Source organism: Hyperolius riggenbachi, chromosome 3 (assembly GCF_040937935.1).
Source record: "Hyperolius riggenbachi isolate aHypRig1 chromosome 3, aHypRig1.pri, whole genome shotgun sequence".
Lineage (NCBI taxonomy): Eukaryota > Metazoa > Chordata > Amphibia > Anura > Hyperoliidae > Hyperolius > Hyperolius riggenbachi.
In genome coordinates, this window is record NC_090648.1 from 292,242,938 (window position 1) to 292,260,017 (window position 17,080).

A 17,080-nucleotide genomic window follows, 5' to 3' on the forward strand; every position below is an offset into this window, starting at 1 on the left:
AATGTCAATTCATAAAGATTAGAGCAGGCGCTATTGGGACGGAGAATACTGCCTGCTTTGAAGAGGTGATAAGGGTGCGGATAAAAGCAAAGTTAATGGAGACAGATCTCCCAGGCAGCAGTGGTGAGAGCAGAACAAACAAGGCTTTTCCCGAATACCCCAGGCTGTGTTTTTTAACCTCTTGGGTACCTGTTTTCATATGTTTCTTTACATCAGAAAGCCTGCATGTGTAACATTTCTTGAATTTCTTCTAAGCTGTGGCAATTAAATAGATTTTTTAGAAAGACATTGCGCATGTGCTGTAGCCAACGAACGATCGATCCACGACCGATCGTTGTACAGACATACGATGGTGCAACGACCATCGTTTAAAAATATCTGGCGGAATGGATTGTTCGTTAACGACTACATCTGTCGTTCGTCGGTCGTTGGAATGATCGTTTGTTCTAATTTTATGAACGATCGTCGGCCGATGCCGTCAGGAACGATCGTTTCAAGCGACTATAGTCGCATGTCTGTACGCACCTTAAGGCCCAGTGCACACTGAGCGGTTTTAGGTGCGATCCGCATCCGCATGTAAATACGGTTGGCTGATGTATTTCAATGGGATGGTGCACACCGGCAGTTTGAGGTTTGCGGTTTGCAGAAGCGTTTCTGCCTCAATGTAAAGTATAGGAAAAACGCAAACCGCTCTGAACGCTACTTCAGAGCGGTTTGCCAGGTGTTTTTGTTACAGAAGCTGTTCAGTAACAGCTTTTACTGTAACAATATGTGTAATCTGCTACACAAAAACGCACCCAAAACAGCTAGGTATGTTTAGAAAACCTCTCTAAACATACCTAGAATCGCTCTGAAATCAGCTCCTAAAACCGCTAGTGTATTGAGGATCTGCTAGCGGTTTTGGAGTGCACTGGGCATCATAGACAGATTCAGTGCAGATTCAGGGCAAACAGAAGCAGTATAAAAAAAAAATGCATATCTAAAGGGAAGTTGGGGATGCCTCTTATTGTAACACTGTCTCTGCACGGAAGAAATGTATCAACTCAGGCAGCTTCTCATGTTACTGCCAGCTTAGTTCGGGAAATTCCCAAACTTCTATCGCAACTGTAAACATTTTTGTGAATTAGCACACAGAAGTCTAAAATACTGAATGCGGTATTTTCCTGACAAGATTTTTTTCCCCGCACAGCCTTTTATGAATTGGCCCCATTCACACCACTGGTATGCCCCTCATTGCCGTCTGTTTGATGACTGGGATTGAGCTTTTCATCATCAGGCAATTTTTATTTTAGAGTAACTGGAATTACCATGGACAGAATCAAACTTATCAAATTTGGAAACCAATGATTCATTACCTGAGAGCTCTGATTAATTCAATGAAGCTAACCAGCAGCACTTACTTAGGGCTTGTTCACACCTAGGGCATTGTGCATTTTCTTTTTGATCGCCGGCGATTTTTAAAAAGGCCTTAAAAGCGCTTGTGCAATGAATCCTTCTAGGATAGTTCATATCTGCGTGTTTGGTCCACTTTCCGCTCAGAAAAGCGCTGCATGTACCATTTTCAGGGCGATTTTGCTACAATGGAAGGTATAGGAAAAACGCAAAATGCTCACAAATCGCTTTATCCGGCTATTGCGTTTGCGCTTTTATACATTGAATTTATTCATTTCCGGGTGAAAAAGAGTTCACTTCCTGACTGACGTCAGGAAGTGAAAAAGCGGAATCGCTCTGCAAAAGCGCTTTGTACAAAATCGTAGTGCGCAGGGAAGCACCGGGAGGGGAAAAAAAGTGCAAAAAAATAATCACTGGCATCAGCGATTTCTATTTTAGATGTGAACAAAGCCTAAGACCTCTTGGTACTTATCCGTTAGCCGGGCGCATCCGGCAGGTGGCGCTAATTACTATTCCCCCTCCAGGCCGACATGGATAGTAGGGAAAGCTGTAACTCTGGTGGAGTTTTGTCGCCACCTAGAGGATGCGCCCGGCTAACGGATAAGTACCGGCCTCTTTTCCATGAACTGTTGAGCTGTGTGCTCAGCAAGCAGTTGCCAGGCAGCAGTGAGCAGTTGCCAGGCAGCAGCGAGCAGTTACCAGGCAGCAGCGAGCAGTTACCAGGCAGCAGCGAGCAGTTACCAGGCAGCAGCGAGCAGTTGTGAGAGTTTGAGAGGCATTTCACTGCCTGTAAACAGTTCGTGGAAAAGAGGCCTAAGGCCTCTTTTCCACGAGCAGTTGTTAGGCAGTGAAATGCCTCTCAAACTCTCACAACTGATTGCTGCTGCCTGGTACATGCTTGTTGCTGCCTGAAAACTGCTTGCTGAACTCACAGTTCAACAGTCCGTGGAAAAGAGGCCTTAGTTAATTCAGCACCTGCATGCTTCCTGCTGAGAACGGTTTAGTAGAACTGATCAATGATTTCAAGTAGATGCAAAGTTTATGTTGGTAGTATGAACATTTATGCAGTTTGGAATCAGACCAGAATCAGCATTGATTAGTTTAGTTCCAAGATGCTTAAATTTGCATACAATTACATTTGTATCTCATTGACCATCACAACTGTTTATGATGTTAGGGCCCTTTTCCACAGGCAGCTAAATTGCATGCTCAGTGAGCAGTTACCAGGCAGTAGCAAGCAGTTTTGAGATTTCAAAAGTCTTTTCAGTGCGTATCAACTGCTTGTAGAAAAGGGCCCTAAAGCATTTGGTAAATCAAGTAATAATGTTTGGTATTCAACACCAGCTCTGACCTGTCAGCAGTGGCGTAGCTAAGGAGCTGTGGGCCCTGATGCAAGTTTTACAATGGGGCCCCCCAAGCACTCTATACATAGCAATTGATATGGTGCACCAAAACCTGCCAATGGCAACTACAGAGTCAGAGGTGCAAGGAAGGGATGGGAAACAGTTTGTTAATGATTACCACTATTCAAAGTATCTATAGAAGTGATTATTATGAGCACAGGACCAATAGAAGGCTAATACTGTAGTTGAGGGAGGGCCCTTCGGGGCCCCTCTGGCCCAAGGGCCCCGATGCGGTCGCTACTGCTGCACCCCCTATTGCTACGCCCCTGCCTGTCAGTAACTAGCAATCAGCAAAATCAGTGGTAAAGCTGGCAGACGTAGCAGACAGCTGATAGGTAGAGCCACCCAGTCCTGCTTCTAACCCTGATTGATCTAATGGACTGGTGGGTGGGACATGAAAACCACAGAGGAGACATTGAAAAGGGCATTTCTGTATCCCATTAGATGTGCAGATCTATATACTGATAGAGAGAGCCCTCTACTGGCATGCATGCACGCACGCACATCTGAAGAAATGAAGGAAGCCTTTCTTTCACAGTCTGAAGCAAGAACAGCCTGCAGTGAGTTTTCTCACTTCAGTTTTAGTATAAGGGCCCATTTCCACGGGCAGTTGAACTGAGTGCTCAGCAAGCAGTTGCCAGGCTGCAATGAGCAGTTACCAGGCAGCAGCAAGCAGTTGTGAGAGACTCAGAGGCTTTTCACTGCCTATCAAATGCCCGTGGAAATAGGGCCTTAGGCCTCTTTTCCATGGACTGGTGAGCTGTGTGCTCAGTAGTTACCAGGCAGCAGTGAGCAGTTGTGAGAGTTTGAGAGGCATTACCACAAGAAGATGATTGAGAGGCATTTCACTCCCTATCAACAGTCCAGGGAAAAGAGGCCTAACAGAATGTAGTTGAATCCAAGGCTCAGAGTACACATGTAGGATATACACTGGGCTACTCTGCTGATTTAGGACTCTTTTCTACGGGCAGTTGAACTGTGTGCTCAGCAATCAGTTATCAGGCAGCAGTGAGCAGTTATCTGGCAGCAGCAAGCAGTTGTGAGAGTTTGAGAGGCATTTCACTGCCTCTCAACTGCCTGTGGAAAAGAGGCCTAATAGTATTCTTTGCACAAGCAAGGGAAGCTATGGTCTTCCAGGATTTAGGCCTCTTTTCCAAGGACTGTTGATAGGCGGTGAAATGCCTCTCAAACTCTCACAACTACTCACTGCTGCCTGGTAACTGCTCACTGCTGCCTGGTAACTGCTTGTTGCTGCCTGGTAACTGCTCACTGCTGTTTGGTAACTGCTCGTTGCTGTTTGGTAACTGCTCGTTGCTGCCTGGTAACTGCTCGTTGCTGCCTGGTAACTGCTCGTTGCTGCCTGGTAACTGCTCGTTGCTGCCTGGTAACAGCTTGTTGCTGCATGGTAACTGCTGACCGCTGTTTGGTAACAGCTTGGTGAGCACACAGCTCAACAGTCTGTGAAAAAGAGGCCTTAACCACTTAACGACCGTCCCCAGCCGATGGGCGGCGGCAAAGACCGGGCCCAAACGACCGCAATACGCCCATCGGCGGGGGCGGCTGCGTGGGTGGCTATGCGGCGATCGCGTCATTCGTGACGCGATCAGCCGCCGGGGACTGGCTCCGCCCACCGCTCGTAGTAACCCGCCGGCCGTTCGGAAGCGCCGGCGGGTTACTAGCACCCGGATCGCCGCATGGAAATAGTATAATAGGCTTTGTAATGTATACAAAGCCTATTATACTGGCTGCCTCCTGCCCTGGTGGTCCCAGTGTCCGAGGGACCACCAGGGCAGGCTGCAGCCACCCTAGTCTGCACCCAAGCACACTGATTTCCCCCCCCCTGCCCCCTAATCGCCCACAGCACCCCTCAGACCCCCCCCTGCCCACCCCCCAGACCACTGTTTGCACCCAGTCACCCCCTAATCACCCATCAATCACTCCCTGTCACTATCTGTCAACGCTATTTTTTTTTTTATCCCCCCCCTGCCCACTGCCCCCTCCTGATCACCCCCCCACCCCTCAGATTCTCCCCAGACCCCCCCCCAGACCCCTCCCCCCGTGTACTGTATGCATCTATCCCCCCTGATCACCTGTCAATCACCCGTCAATCACCCGTCAATCACCAGTCAATCACCCCCTGTCTCTGCTACCCATCAATCAGCCCCTAACCTGCCCCTTGCGGGCAATCTGATCACCCACCCACACCAATAGATCGCCCGCAGATCCGACATCAGATCACCTCCCAAATCCATTGTTTACATCTATTCTCTCCTCTAAACACCCACTAATTACCCATCAATCACCTATCAATCACCCCCTATCACCACCTGTCACTGTTACCCATCAGATTAGACCCTAATCTACCCCTTGCGGGCACCCAATCACCCGCCCACACGCTCAGATTGCCCTCAGACCCCCCTTTATCAATTCGCCAGTGCAATATTTACATCTGTTATTCCCTGTAATAACCCACTGATCACCTGTCAATCACCTATCAATCACCCCCTGTCACTGCCACCCATCAATCACCCCCTGTCACTGCCACCCATCAATCAGCCCCTAACCTGCCCCTTGCGGGCAATCTGATCACCCACCCACACCAATAGATCGCCCGCAGATCCGACATCAGATCACCTCCCAAATCCATTGTTTACATCTATTCTCTCCTCTAAACACCCACTAATTACCCATCAATCACCTATCAATCACCCCCTATCACCACCTGTCACTGTTACCCATCAGATTAGACCCTAATCTACCCCTTGCGGGCACCCAATCACCCGCCCACACGCTCAGATTGCCCTCAGACCCCCCTTTATCAATTCGCCAGTGCAATATTTACATCTGTTATTCCCTGTAATAACCCACTGATCACCTGTCAATCACCTATCAATCACCCCCTGTCACTGCCACCCATCAATCACCCCCTGTCACTGCCACCCATCAATCAGCCCCTAACCTGCCCCTTGCGGGCAATCTGATCACCCACCCACACCAATAGATCGCCCGCAGATCCGACATCAGATCACCTCCCAAATCCATTGTTTACATCTATTCTCTCCTCTAAACACCCACTAATTACCCATCAATCACCTATCAATCACCCCCTATCACCACCTGTCACTGTTACCCATCAGATTAGACCCTAATCTACCCCTTGCGGGCACCCAATCACCCGCCCACACGCTCAGATTGCCCTCAGACCCCCCTTTATCAATTCGCCAGTGCAATATTTACATCTGTTATTCCCTGTAATAACCCACTGATCACCTGTCAATCACCTATCAATCACCCCCTGTCACTGCCACCCATCAATCACCCCCTGTCACTGCCACCCATCAATCAGCCCCTAACCTGCCCCTTGCGGGCAATCTGATCACCCACCCACACCAATAGATCGCCCGCAGATCCGACATCAGATCACCTCCCAAATCCATTGTTTACATCTATTCTCTCCTCTAAACACCCACTAATTACCCATCAATCACCCCCTATCACCACCTGTCACGGTTACCCATCAGATTAGACCCTAATCTGCCCCTTGCGGGCACCCAATCACCCGCCCACACCTCAGAACGTCCTCAGACCCCAGCCCTGATCACCTCGCTAGTGCATTGCTTGCATCTATTTCCCCCCTCTAATCACACCTTGAGACACCCATCAATCACCTCCTGTCACCCCCTAGCACACCTACCCGTCAGATCAGGCCCTAATTTGCCCCGTGTGGGCTCCTGATCACTCGGCCAAACCCTCAGGTCCCCCTCAGACCCCCTTCCGATCACCTCCCCAGTGCATTGATTGCATCTATTTTCCCCTCTAACCGCCCCCTGAGACACCCATCAATCACCTCCTGTCACCCCCTAGCACTCCTATCCATCAGATCAGGCCCAAAACATCCTGTCATCTAAGAGGCCACCCTGCTTATGACCGGTTCCACAAAATTTGCCCCCTCATAGACCACCTGTCATCAAAATTTGCAGATGCTTATACCCCTGATCAGTCATTTTGAGAAATTTGGTTTCCAGACTACTCACAGTTTTGGGCCCGTAAAATGCCAGGGCAGTATAGGAACCCCACAAGTGACCCCATTTTAGAAAGAAGACACCCCAAGGTATTGTTAGGTGTATGATGAGTTCATAGAAGATTTTATTTTTTGTCACAAGTTAGCGGAAATTGATATGTATTGTTTTTTTTTTCACAAAGTGTCATTTTCCGCTAACTTGTGACAAAAAAAAAATCTTCTATGAACTCACCATACTCCTAACAGAATACCTTGGGGTGTCTTCTTTCTAAAATGGGGTCACTTGTGGGGTTCCTATACTGCCCTGGCATTTAAGGGGCCCTAAACCGTGAGCAGTAGTCTAGAATCCAAAGGCCTCAAAATGACCTGTGAATAGGACGTTAGGCCCCTTAGCGCACCTAGGTTGCAAAAAAGTGTCACAAATGTTGTATCGCCGTACTCAGAAGAAGTAGTATATTGTGTTTTGGGGTGTATTTTTACACATACCCATGCTGGGTGGGAGAAATCTCTCTGTAAAAGGACAATTGTGTGTAAAAAAAAAATCAAACAATTGTCATTTACAGAGAGATTTCTCCCACCCAGCATGGGTATGTGTAAAAATACACCCCAAAACACATTATACTACTTCTCCTGAGTACGGCGGTACCACATGTGTGGCACTTTTTTGCACCCTAAGTGCGCTAAGAGGCCCAAAGTCCAATGAGTACCTTTAGGATTTTACAGGTCATTTTGCGACATTTGGTTTCAAGACTACTCCTCACGGTTTAGGGCCCCTAAAATGCCAGGGCAGTATAGGAACCCCACAAATGACCCCATTTTAGAAAGAAGACACCCCAAGGTATTCCGTTAGGAGGATGGTGAGTTCATAGAAGATTTTATTTTTTGTCATAAGTTAGCGGAAAATGACACTTTGTGAAAAAAAACAATTAAAATCAATTTCCGCTAACTTGTGACAAAAAAAAAAAATCTTCTATGAACTCACCATCCTCCTAACGGAATACCTTGGGGTGTCTTCTTTCTAAAATGGGGTAATTTGTGGGGTTCCTATACTGTCCTGGCATTTTAGGGGCCCTAAACCGCGAGGAGTAGTCTTGAAACGAAATTTCTCAAAATGACCTGTGAAATCCTAAAGGTACTCATTGAACTTTGGGCCCCTTAGCGCAGTTAGGGTGCAAAAAAGTGCCACACATGTGGTATCGCCGTACTCAGGAGAAGTAGTATAATGTGTTTTGGGGTGTATTTTTACACATACCCATGCTGGGTGGGAGAAATATCTCTGTAAATGACAATTGTTTGATTTTTTTTTACACACAATTGTCCTTTTACAGAGAGATTTCTCCCACCCAGCATGGGTATGTGTAAAAATACACCCCAAAACACATTATACTACTTCTCCTGAGTACGGCAATACCACATGTGTGGCACTTTTTTGCAGCCTAACTGCGCTAAGGGGCCAAAAGTCCAATGAGCATCTTTAGGCTTTACAGGGGTGCTTACAATTAGGCACCCCCCAAAATGCCAGGACAGTGAACACACCCCACAAATGACCCCATTTTGGAAAGTAGACACTTCAAGGTATTCAGAGAGGAGCATAGTGAGTCTGTGGCAGATTTCATTTTTTTTTGTTGCAAGTTAGAAGAAATGGAAACTTTTTTTTTTTTCTTTTTTTTGTCAGAAAGTGTCATTTTCCGCTAACTTGTGACAAAAAATAAAATCTTCTATGAACTCACCATGCCTCTCACTGAATACTTTGGGATGTCTTCTTTCCAAAATGGGGTCATTTGGGGGGTATTTGTACTATCCTGGAATTTTAGCCCCTCATGAAACCTGACAGGTGCGCAGAAAAGTCAGAGATGCTTGAAAATGGGAAAATTCACTTTTGGCACCATAGTTTGTAAACGCTATAACTTTTACCCAAACCAATAAATATACACTGAATGGGTTTTTTTTTAATCAAAAACATGTTTGTCCACATTTTTCGCGCTGCATGTATACAGAAATTTTACTTTATTTGAAAAATGTCAGCACAGAAAGTTAAAAAAATCATTTTTTTGCCAAAATTCATGTCTTTTTTGATGAATATAATAAAAAGTAAAACTCGCAGGAGCAATCAAATAGCATCAAAAGAAAGCTGTATTAGTGACAAGAAAAGGAGGTAAAATTCATTTAGGTGGTAGGTTGTATGACCGAGCATTAAACCGTGAAAGCTGCAGTGGTCTGAATGGATAAAAAGGCTCTGGTCCTTAAGGGGCGAAAAGACTGTGGTCCTGAAGTGGTTAAAGGGAAAAGAAGATGCTGAGGGAAGGGGTCAATTTACATACAATTATTAATGCTCTGCACTCAAAGGGCTCATACACACTGTTAACTGATGCTGCCCGTTGGGGATCAGTGTAATAAAGCTTTGTTGGTTGCTATGGGCAACAACACTACACCTTCATTCGGCGCCATATCACAGGAAGTGTGATAACTCGACTCATCACAGCAACAGCATAGGAGATAGAACTTCTTAGATGTCTTCAAAGTTTCAGGAGTTTATTCAGTAAACAGATATACAGATGCTTATCTCTACATGTTCGTTACACATAAGCGAAGCAATTGGTCTGTAGTAAGTCCTCTTTGCGTTACAGGCTCTTGGTTCATTCCTTTTGAATGGCAAACGGGCTTTCTCTTATGTTACATCTATACTATGTTGCACTTAAGCCTATATACAGCATACAGTTAGATAAGATGACAAGACATTACAAAAAGAGTAGAAAGTGGAAGTCATCAGCCAGAAGTAGCTCCCTCGGGAGCTCGTTAGCTCTTCTTATACTAAACTCTAAAGAGTTAAATCTGACATCATCTGAGCAGGGACGGATACATAACTCATCACCTGCTATTGGCTGACAAAACCCCGTGATATCAGGACAAGCACAGTGTTTACTGCGCATGGCCTGGAAAATTCCATGTTCTAGGGACCTGACTCAATCTAAAAAGAACATTGTTTACCTTTAGGAAATATGAAAACACTCGATGTTTACCGAAAAGACTGCGGGCTCGTTTCCACTAGGGCGAATCCGCATGCGGGCACTGCATGCGGATTCGCATAGTTAATGTTAGTGGATGGGGCTGTTTCCACCTGTGCGGCGTGCGGGAGCGATTTGGCGGCGGGCCAAATCTGCACGGCGGGACCCACAGTTTTCGCCTGCGTCGGGAATCCGTGCGAATCGCCGCTAATGTATTTAATAGTAAAAACGCATGCGTTTGTTACATGCGTTTTTACCCGCGATTTCGCGTGCGATTTCGCACCCTTCTCAATGTTATTTTGCCCTGGCAGTGTCATGGTTAATTTCGCATGGCACCCTGCCATGCGAAATCGCACGCGAAATCGCGGGTAAAACGCATGCGGAAACGCACCCGCATGCGTTTTTACAAGCGTCGGAATGCCGGCGAAATCGCGTCGCACTAGTGGAAACGGGCCCTGCCTCTCTGTCTGACCATGGCGGCTAGATAAGCCCTCTGGCCTTGTATAGGCAGAAACACACTGTTCTGCAGTGCTTCTAGAAATGCTCCTTAAAAGGTATACTCTGCAAATCAAGTTTTTTAACGAAACTCAGTTAAAGTAACTGAGGCCTCCAAATTCAAGCATATAATACTTAAATTCTAACAATCAGCAACTGATCCCCTTGGGTGACTTTGCTGAGCTTGGCCGCACACACGCTTGTCAGCTGTGTAGCTGACGATACGCTGTGTTGCTATGCCGGGGGGGGGGGGGATAGAAGATGAGTGGCGAATGCATTACATCATGAGGCAGGTAGGGGAGTGGCATGACCAATGGGATTGTCAGGGGGATAGGGGTTGCTGGAGTTAGGTAGATTCGTCCAGCAGATCGCTCACAGCTTAGTTGTCGAGTGCCATACACGCAGCTGATTTTCAGCTAAGGTAATCGTTATTGGCCACCTCAGCTATCTTGTCAGGCATGTATACAAGGCTACACAATAGACACATATATACAGGCTCTGTATTACAACCATGACTAATGGTGTGTACACACTTAAAAAGATAAACGAAAGATCTTAGACCAATTTTACCACCTTCCATGTAGTATGAGAGCCATACTCTACACAGTCTTTTCTATGAAGCTGAACTCCCCATCAGATAAAACTCCTTGCAAGATGCTGTACACAAAGATGCTGTACACATTCAAAAGATCAGTATCTGTAAAAGATCTGTTCCTGCAAAATGCATTCATAGTCTATGATATCTGCAGATCCTCATACACACCTTGTTTAACAGACTTCATCTGCATATCTGACAATCATCTGCAGATCTAAAAATCCATCCTGGTGGATCTGATCTGCAGATGAATGTCTGTTAGAAACAACACGATTCAAGGCAAAGTTCATGAGGACATCTGCTGATGAGTAGAGGAAGTTCATACACCATTGTCACAAAGATGCCACCAACAGAAGCAGAGCATGACAATGTGTTTGGACGCCGCACGCCATTATACCGCACCCACCACACTGTGAATAGGGTGTGCAATGCAATGCAGATGTTACACCATACCACAATACACCACTGTGAATCTAGCCTAATTGAAATCAATCCACTGTACTCACCAGCATTGTACTTAATCGGTGCAGTTCAGAGCTATGGGGCCATCAATCCTCCACCAGTCCACTCTCTGCCTAGTTAATCAAAATAATTATAATTCCTGATCCCACTTTCAGTCAATAATCAACTTGAAATTCATAGGGCGTTTATTGGTCAGCTTGCATTGTTTTCCCCTAATAATGAGTGGTCCTGATTTTTTTTGCCATCTAATTAGAAAGAAATGCCATCCAGCACATTATCAAGCCATGAAGAACATGAAGAGGGGACTGGAAGATAAATTATAAAATGCAGGTTAGGCCCTAAAGACCACTAACCCTGAAACTACTGTTCAGTATTTCATCCTGTGTACTAACATAAGCTTGAGGGTTCATTTCCATGGGCAGTTCAACTGTGTGCTTGGCAAGTAGTTACCAGCCAGCAGTGAGCAGTTGCCAGGCAGCAGCAAGCAGTTGTGAGTTTGAGAGGCTTTTCACTGCTTACCAACTGCTCATGGAAATGGGGCCTTAGGGCTCATCTCCATGGGCAGTTAAACCGTGTGCTCAGCAAGTAATTACAAGGTAGAGATGTCGCGAACATCAAATTTCCCATTCACAAACGTCGAATTCGAACTTCCGGTATAGTTCGAGTTCGCGTGAGCCGCCATAGACTTCAATGGACAAGTGAATTTAGAAACCTACAAAGACTGTTTCTGGCCACAAAAGTGATGGAAAACTTGTTTCAAAGGGTCCAACACCTGGACAGGGGCATGCGGGAAGGGGATCCATGCCAAAAGTCCCACCAAAAATTACGGAGTCGACGCAGAGTCGGGTTTTAAACCCTAAAGAGCAGAAATCACAGTATATTCCTACATTTGAGGAATAAAGGGCTGCTTTTAAATGTCCAGTGTGGTAATGTAAGGGTTATGCCCGCTTCACACTGAAAGACCAAACGCCGCATTTACCGAGATTGAGTGCTAACAGGTCTGTAAGGCCCTTAGGTGTGTGTGGTGCTGCATGTGCACTCAACTTAACGGACCAGTGTTGCTACAAGTTTCACCAGACAAGCTCAATGTACAGCCTAATTTTTTTTTTTTTTTTTTTTGTGGACTATTTGTGAACTCCACCATGCTAATAACAGATGCATGGGAGCAGTAATGGTAGTACAGTGCTTGTGTGTTATGTGGTGCACAATTCAACATCACTAGAAGTGGGCATAGGGTGAGAATATGCAACAGTGAGGTCAAGCACAATACAGTGATAAGTACTTAGTAGTACTCTGCTTGTGTCCTGTTATGTGACACACAAATATCACTAGAAGTGGGCACATGTGTGAGTCAGTGTCAGTGGGCTCTGTCTGTGGACTATGAAACTGTTCAAACACAATGCAGTGATAATAACAGAGGCCCTGGAGCACTATTGTTCTTGTGTCTATTGTGACACACAATTGTAGTGGGCACTGGGCACAATGGTGGGTCCCTGAGGATGAAGTAGCCCTCAGAAGGACTGTTTGGCATGCTTTAACAGCAAGTAAGTCAGCGAGGATCAAAATAAACAAGCCTAGCTAACGCTTTCCGTATTTCCAGCAAGCTCTGTCCCTTCCTCTCGCTATTCCAGCCGAAGACAGACTGGAGCGTTTTATAGGGGGCGGGGGAGGGAGTGCAGGCTGATTGGCTGACATGTGCCTGCTGACGGTGATGTCAGGTCAAAGTTTAGTCCAATGATCATATATGGGAGCGTGTTGAATAGCGCCATGTGCTCGCCAATCTCTGTAACCAGGCAGCAGTGAGCAGTTACCACGCAGCAGCAAGCAGTTGTGAGAGACTGCCCGTGGAAAAGAGCCCTTGTGGAAAAGAGGCCTAAGGCTTTTTGCGTGTGTGCGTCACTCCACAGCCCACAGGCACCCACCATTGTGCCCAGTGCCTAAGGCCTCTTTTCAACGGACAGTTTCCATGGAAACCCACTTACGACCAGCTGCCGCCTATCGGTGTTAGGCGGTCGTTAAGTGGTTAAAGAGAACCAGTTCAACCAGAGACAATAAAATAACATATTTATATATACCTGAAGCTTCCTCCAGCCCCATCAGCCTGGATCGCTCCCACGCCGCCTTTCTCCACTGCCTCTGTCCGCCGGTACCGGGTCCCATCACTTTGGCCAGTCAGAGCCAGTCGACGCAAGCTCAGTGCGCTCCCTCCGTACTGCGCAGCCGGAGGGAGCCCCTGGGCATGCGGAACACTGGCCACGTCTGGCGGAAGTGACGGGACCTGTACCGGCGATAGAGGCAGCGGAGGACATCGGCGTGGGAGCAATCCAAGCTTATGGGGCTGGAGGAAGCCCCAGGTATGTATAACATCTTTTTTTCATTTTTAAAATACGTTCGTCTCTGGTTCCTTTTAAGGCTTTATTTAATGATTGCTATTTTGCTTTTGACCCCCGGAGAAACAAAAGCCTTATTGTTATGAAATCAAATATCCACAAAACAGATGAAAGAAATGTACTATTTCTGTAAAATGTGTTTGTCCTTCCAGCTCACGTTCCCATCTAATGGTGATTTTGAAACTGAATGGTGTAGATAGCGTCACTGGAGTTGCAACGAGTTCCAGTCTCACACTCTGTGACCTTGCTGGGTCGGAGCGCATATCAAAAACTGAGGCTACCGGTCAGCGCCTTGTGGAAGCTGCTGCAATTAACAAGTCTCTCACATCACTGGGACAGGTATATTTATGTTAAAATGATGAAACATAAAAAATATATATAATTTAAAGGACAACCAGAGTTTACAAAATACATTTACATTGCTATTACTTTATCCTTAGGCTAGGTTTCCGCTTGTGCGTTTTGTGTCAGATTTTTCTATCAGAAAATTCGCTTTGATTTGGCAACTAATGGTAGTAAATGGGGCGGTTTCCAACCAATGCAAATTTTTGTACGTGTTCCTAAAAAAGAAAATTTTGAGGTCCTGCATCATTTTTTCAGACATAGCGTACGATTCACATTCAATGCTTTGTATAGGCAACGCAAATGTTTACGTTATTTGCACAAAAATTTGCATTAAATCCATGGTTACAGGAAGTTGTCAGCAGTCATGATTAAGCTGTTACTAGGCAGATTATGTTATATTTAACTAATGCAAATTTTTGCGCATGTAACTTCACATAAAAACACGTAAAAATTTACATGCAAATTTTCACCAAGCAGAAAAATCTTATATGATTTTTTTTGCAGGCGAAAATTTCATGATACAGTGGAAACGTAGCCTTAAAGAGAACCTGAACTGTAAATAAAAAGTCAAAATAACCATACTCAGGCCATACTTACCTGCCGTGTAGTCAGGGCCGGTTTAAGCAACAATGGGGCCCCAGGGCAAAATAAACCTGGGGGGCCCCCCCAACATATACCCCGGAACAAAAATCGGCATTAGGGGACCTTTTTTGCAGCTGGTATAGTCAGGGTGTTAAGTCCCTATCGGTTGGAGCTCCACATTCTGGCTATCCCAGCCTGCATGGGGGACAAGGGGTTAAAAAGTTTCAGGAGGGGGGACCCCACATAATTTAAAAAAAAAAAATCCCACACTCTAAACATAAAATTTTTTGGGGAAAATAGGAAAAAATGCCAGGGATCTTCATACAGCCATATTGTGGCTGTATAGCGATCCCTGGCCAAAGCGCTGCGGCTGCGTATGGACCCCCTGGAAACCCTGTCAGGAAATGTATTGCTCTTTCTTTTGATACATGTAAAATTACACTACCGTTAGGTTTGCTACTAAAAGTGACATTTACCGCATTTAAAACTATACTTTTTTCCTTCTAAACTTTAAAATCGATTTTCTCAAAAACTATAAGGTCTTTTTGAAAAATTGTTTTTTCCTCTCATTCCTAATGATCTCCTTAACATATCCTGCAAATTTAGGGTTTCTAGCATTTAAGGTGGATTTGCTATTAACCATTAAAGTCGGCAGGTTTTTAAATGTGTTTTTTTTTTCCTTTGAAACTTTAAAATCGATTTTCTCAAAAACTTTAAGGCCGATTTGAGAATTTTTTTTTTCCTCTTGTAGCCACTGGGCCCCCCTACAAGCTCTGGGGCCCTGGGGCAGCTGCCTACTTTGCCTTAATGGTAGCGCCGGCCCTGCGTGTAGTCTACTCCCCAATCTCTTTCTCCTCTCCTGCGTCCTGTTTGTCCACTGTGATCAATAGAATTCTCTGTCCTACATTTTAAAAATGCCCGTTACCCCATAACAGCTTCCTGGTCCGCACACTGTTAAACTGTAATATTGCCCCCCTAGAGCCATAGGGAAGCATGGACATTACCTTGCACATTCAGTTGTAACTGACAGCTGCTGATGTATAACTGACAGCAACTGGTATATTTCAGTTCTGACAAAATGTTGTCAGAACTGGAAGGGATCACTGTAAGAAGAAAATGGTGAGCTTCTGAGAGGAAACGACGGTGAGGTAAGTATATACTATTCATCTGCAGCTACGTCATGTGTTTATTTTAAATAATTGTCCTCGCCTCAGGTTCCCTTTAAAGTGAACTTTAACTGAACACAAGAAAAAGTTTTACTTACGTGGGGCTTTGACTAGCCCCCTGCAGCCGTCCTGTGCCTGAGTATCAGTTTGGTTTCAGTCTGCGTGCCTCCACACCTGCATCTTAGTACGCGTTCACGTCAGTGAGTGCATTCTGCGCAGGCACAATAAAAGAGAACCTCTTACTGTCCCTGCGCATGATGCCAGGGCAGCACAGACGCAGTGGCCCCCCAACTGATCAGTCAGCAGAAATGAAACTAATCCGTGGCAGGGGCCTGGAGGATGGGTTTGGCACACCGCAGGGACAGGACGGTTGCAGGGGGCTGGTCAAAGTCCCAGGTAAGTGAAACTGTTTCTTTTGTTCAGTTAAGGTTCATAAATCTAAGAAAATAAATATGTACATTGGTAGAGGGAAGCTTCCTCTGCCCCTTTGCTGCCAGCCAGGACCTTCTTTTTCTTTGTGGCCGCTCTACTCCATGTATGAGCATGAGTGTACGTCTGTGCAGGGTCCTGGCAGCGCCTGGACCTACAGTGCATGTCCTGCAAAAGCAGGATTGCAATGGAGGGAAAAGCCACATTGCGCTTTATATGTGCGGTGTGATACACACAGTGAACTTGTTAATGTGCAGATTACCATATGCAGTACTGAACTGCATTATGCTGAAGGATTCCACCACTCCGCACTGCTAGGCGCCGATGTGAACATAGCATTACAATATAAACTACATAGAGTTCGGTATGCAATTTTATTGTCTATGCCCACGGTAAACAAAGTTGCAGAATTTAACCTGCTGCCGATGGGCGTGGACCGAGCGGCAGCCCCAAGACCGCCTAACGCTGATTGGCGTAAGGTCCATGGGGCCTGTTTTGCAGGAAATCGCGCATCTCCGATTGGTAGGTGGAGTGGAGCCTCCCAGCAGCGATCGTTGCTAGGAGACAAATTAGCTTGTACAGTGCAGCGATCCACTACAGTGCTGTACTGGGGACAGCCGTGTGACACGCTGTCCCCAGTACAGCACTGTAGTGGATCGCTGCAAGATAGTAATCGGTTGTGACAGCTGATCACGATGATTGGCTGGCTCTGGGATGGAGGAGGGATGGGTAAAAAAATTATAAAAAGACATTTTATTAGAAAAATAAACAAATATTGATATAAAAAAATAAACA

At 45.8% G+C, this 17,080-nt stretch overlaps 1 protein-coding gene across 1 annotated transcript in view; it reads left to right on the top strand.

Moving 5' to 3' along the window:
- LOC137563701 (uncharacterized) overlaps positions 1 to 17,080 on the top strand; it is a 103,184-nt gene that overhangs the window by 64,782 nt on the left and 21,322 nt on the right. The window contains exon 12 of the mRNA XM_068276504.1: positions 13,916 to 14,102. Within this exon, the coding sequence (XP_068132605.1) occupies positions 13,916 to 14,102 (187 nt within the window). The remainder of the gene's footprint in view (positions 1 to 13,915; positions 14,103 to 17,080) is intronic.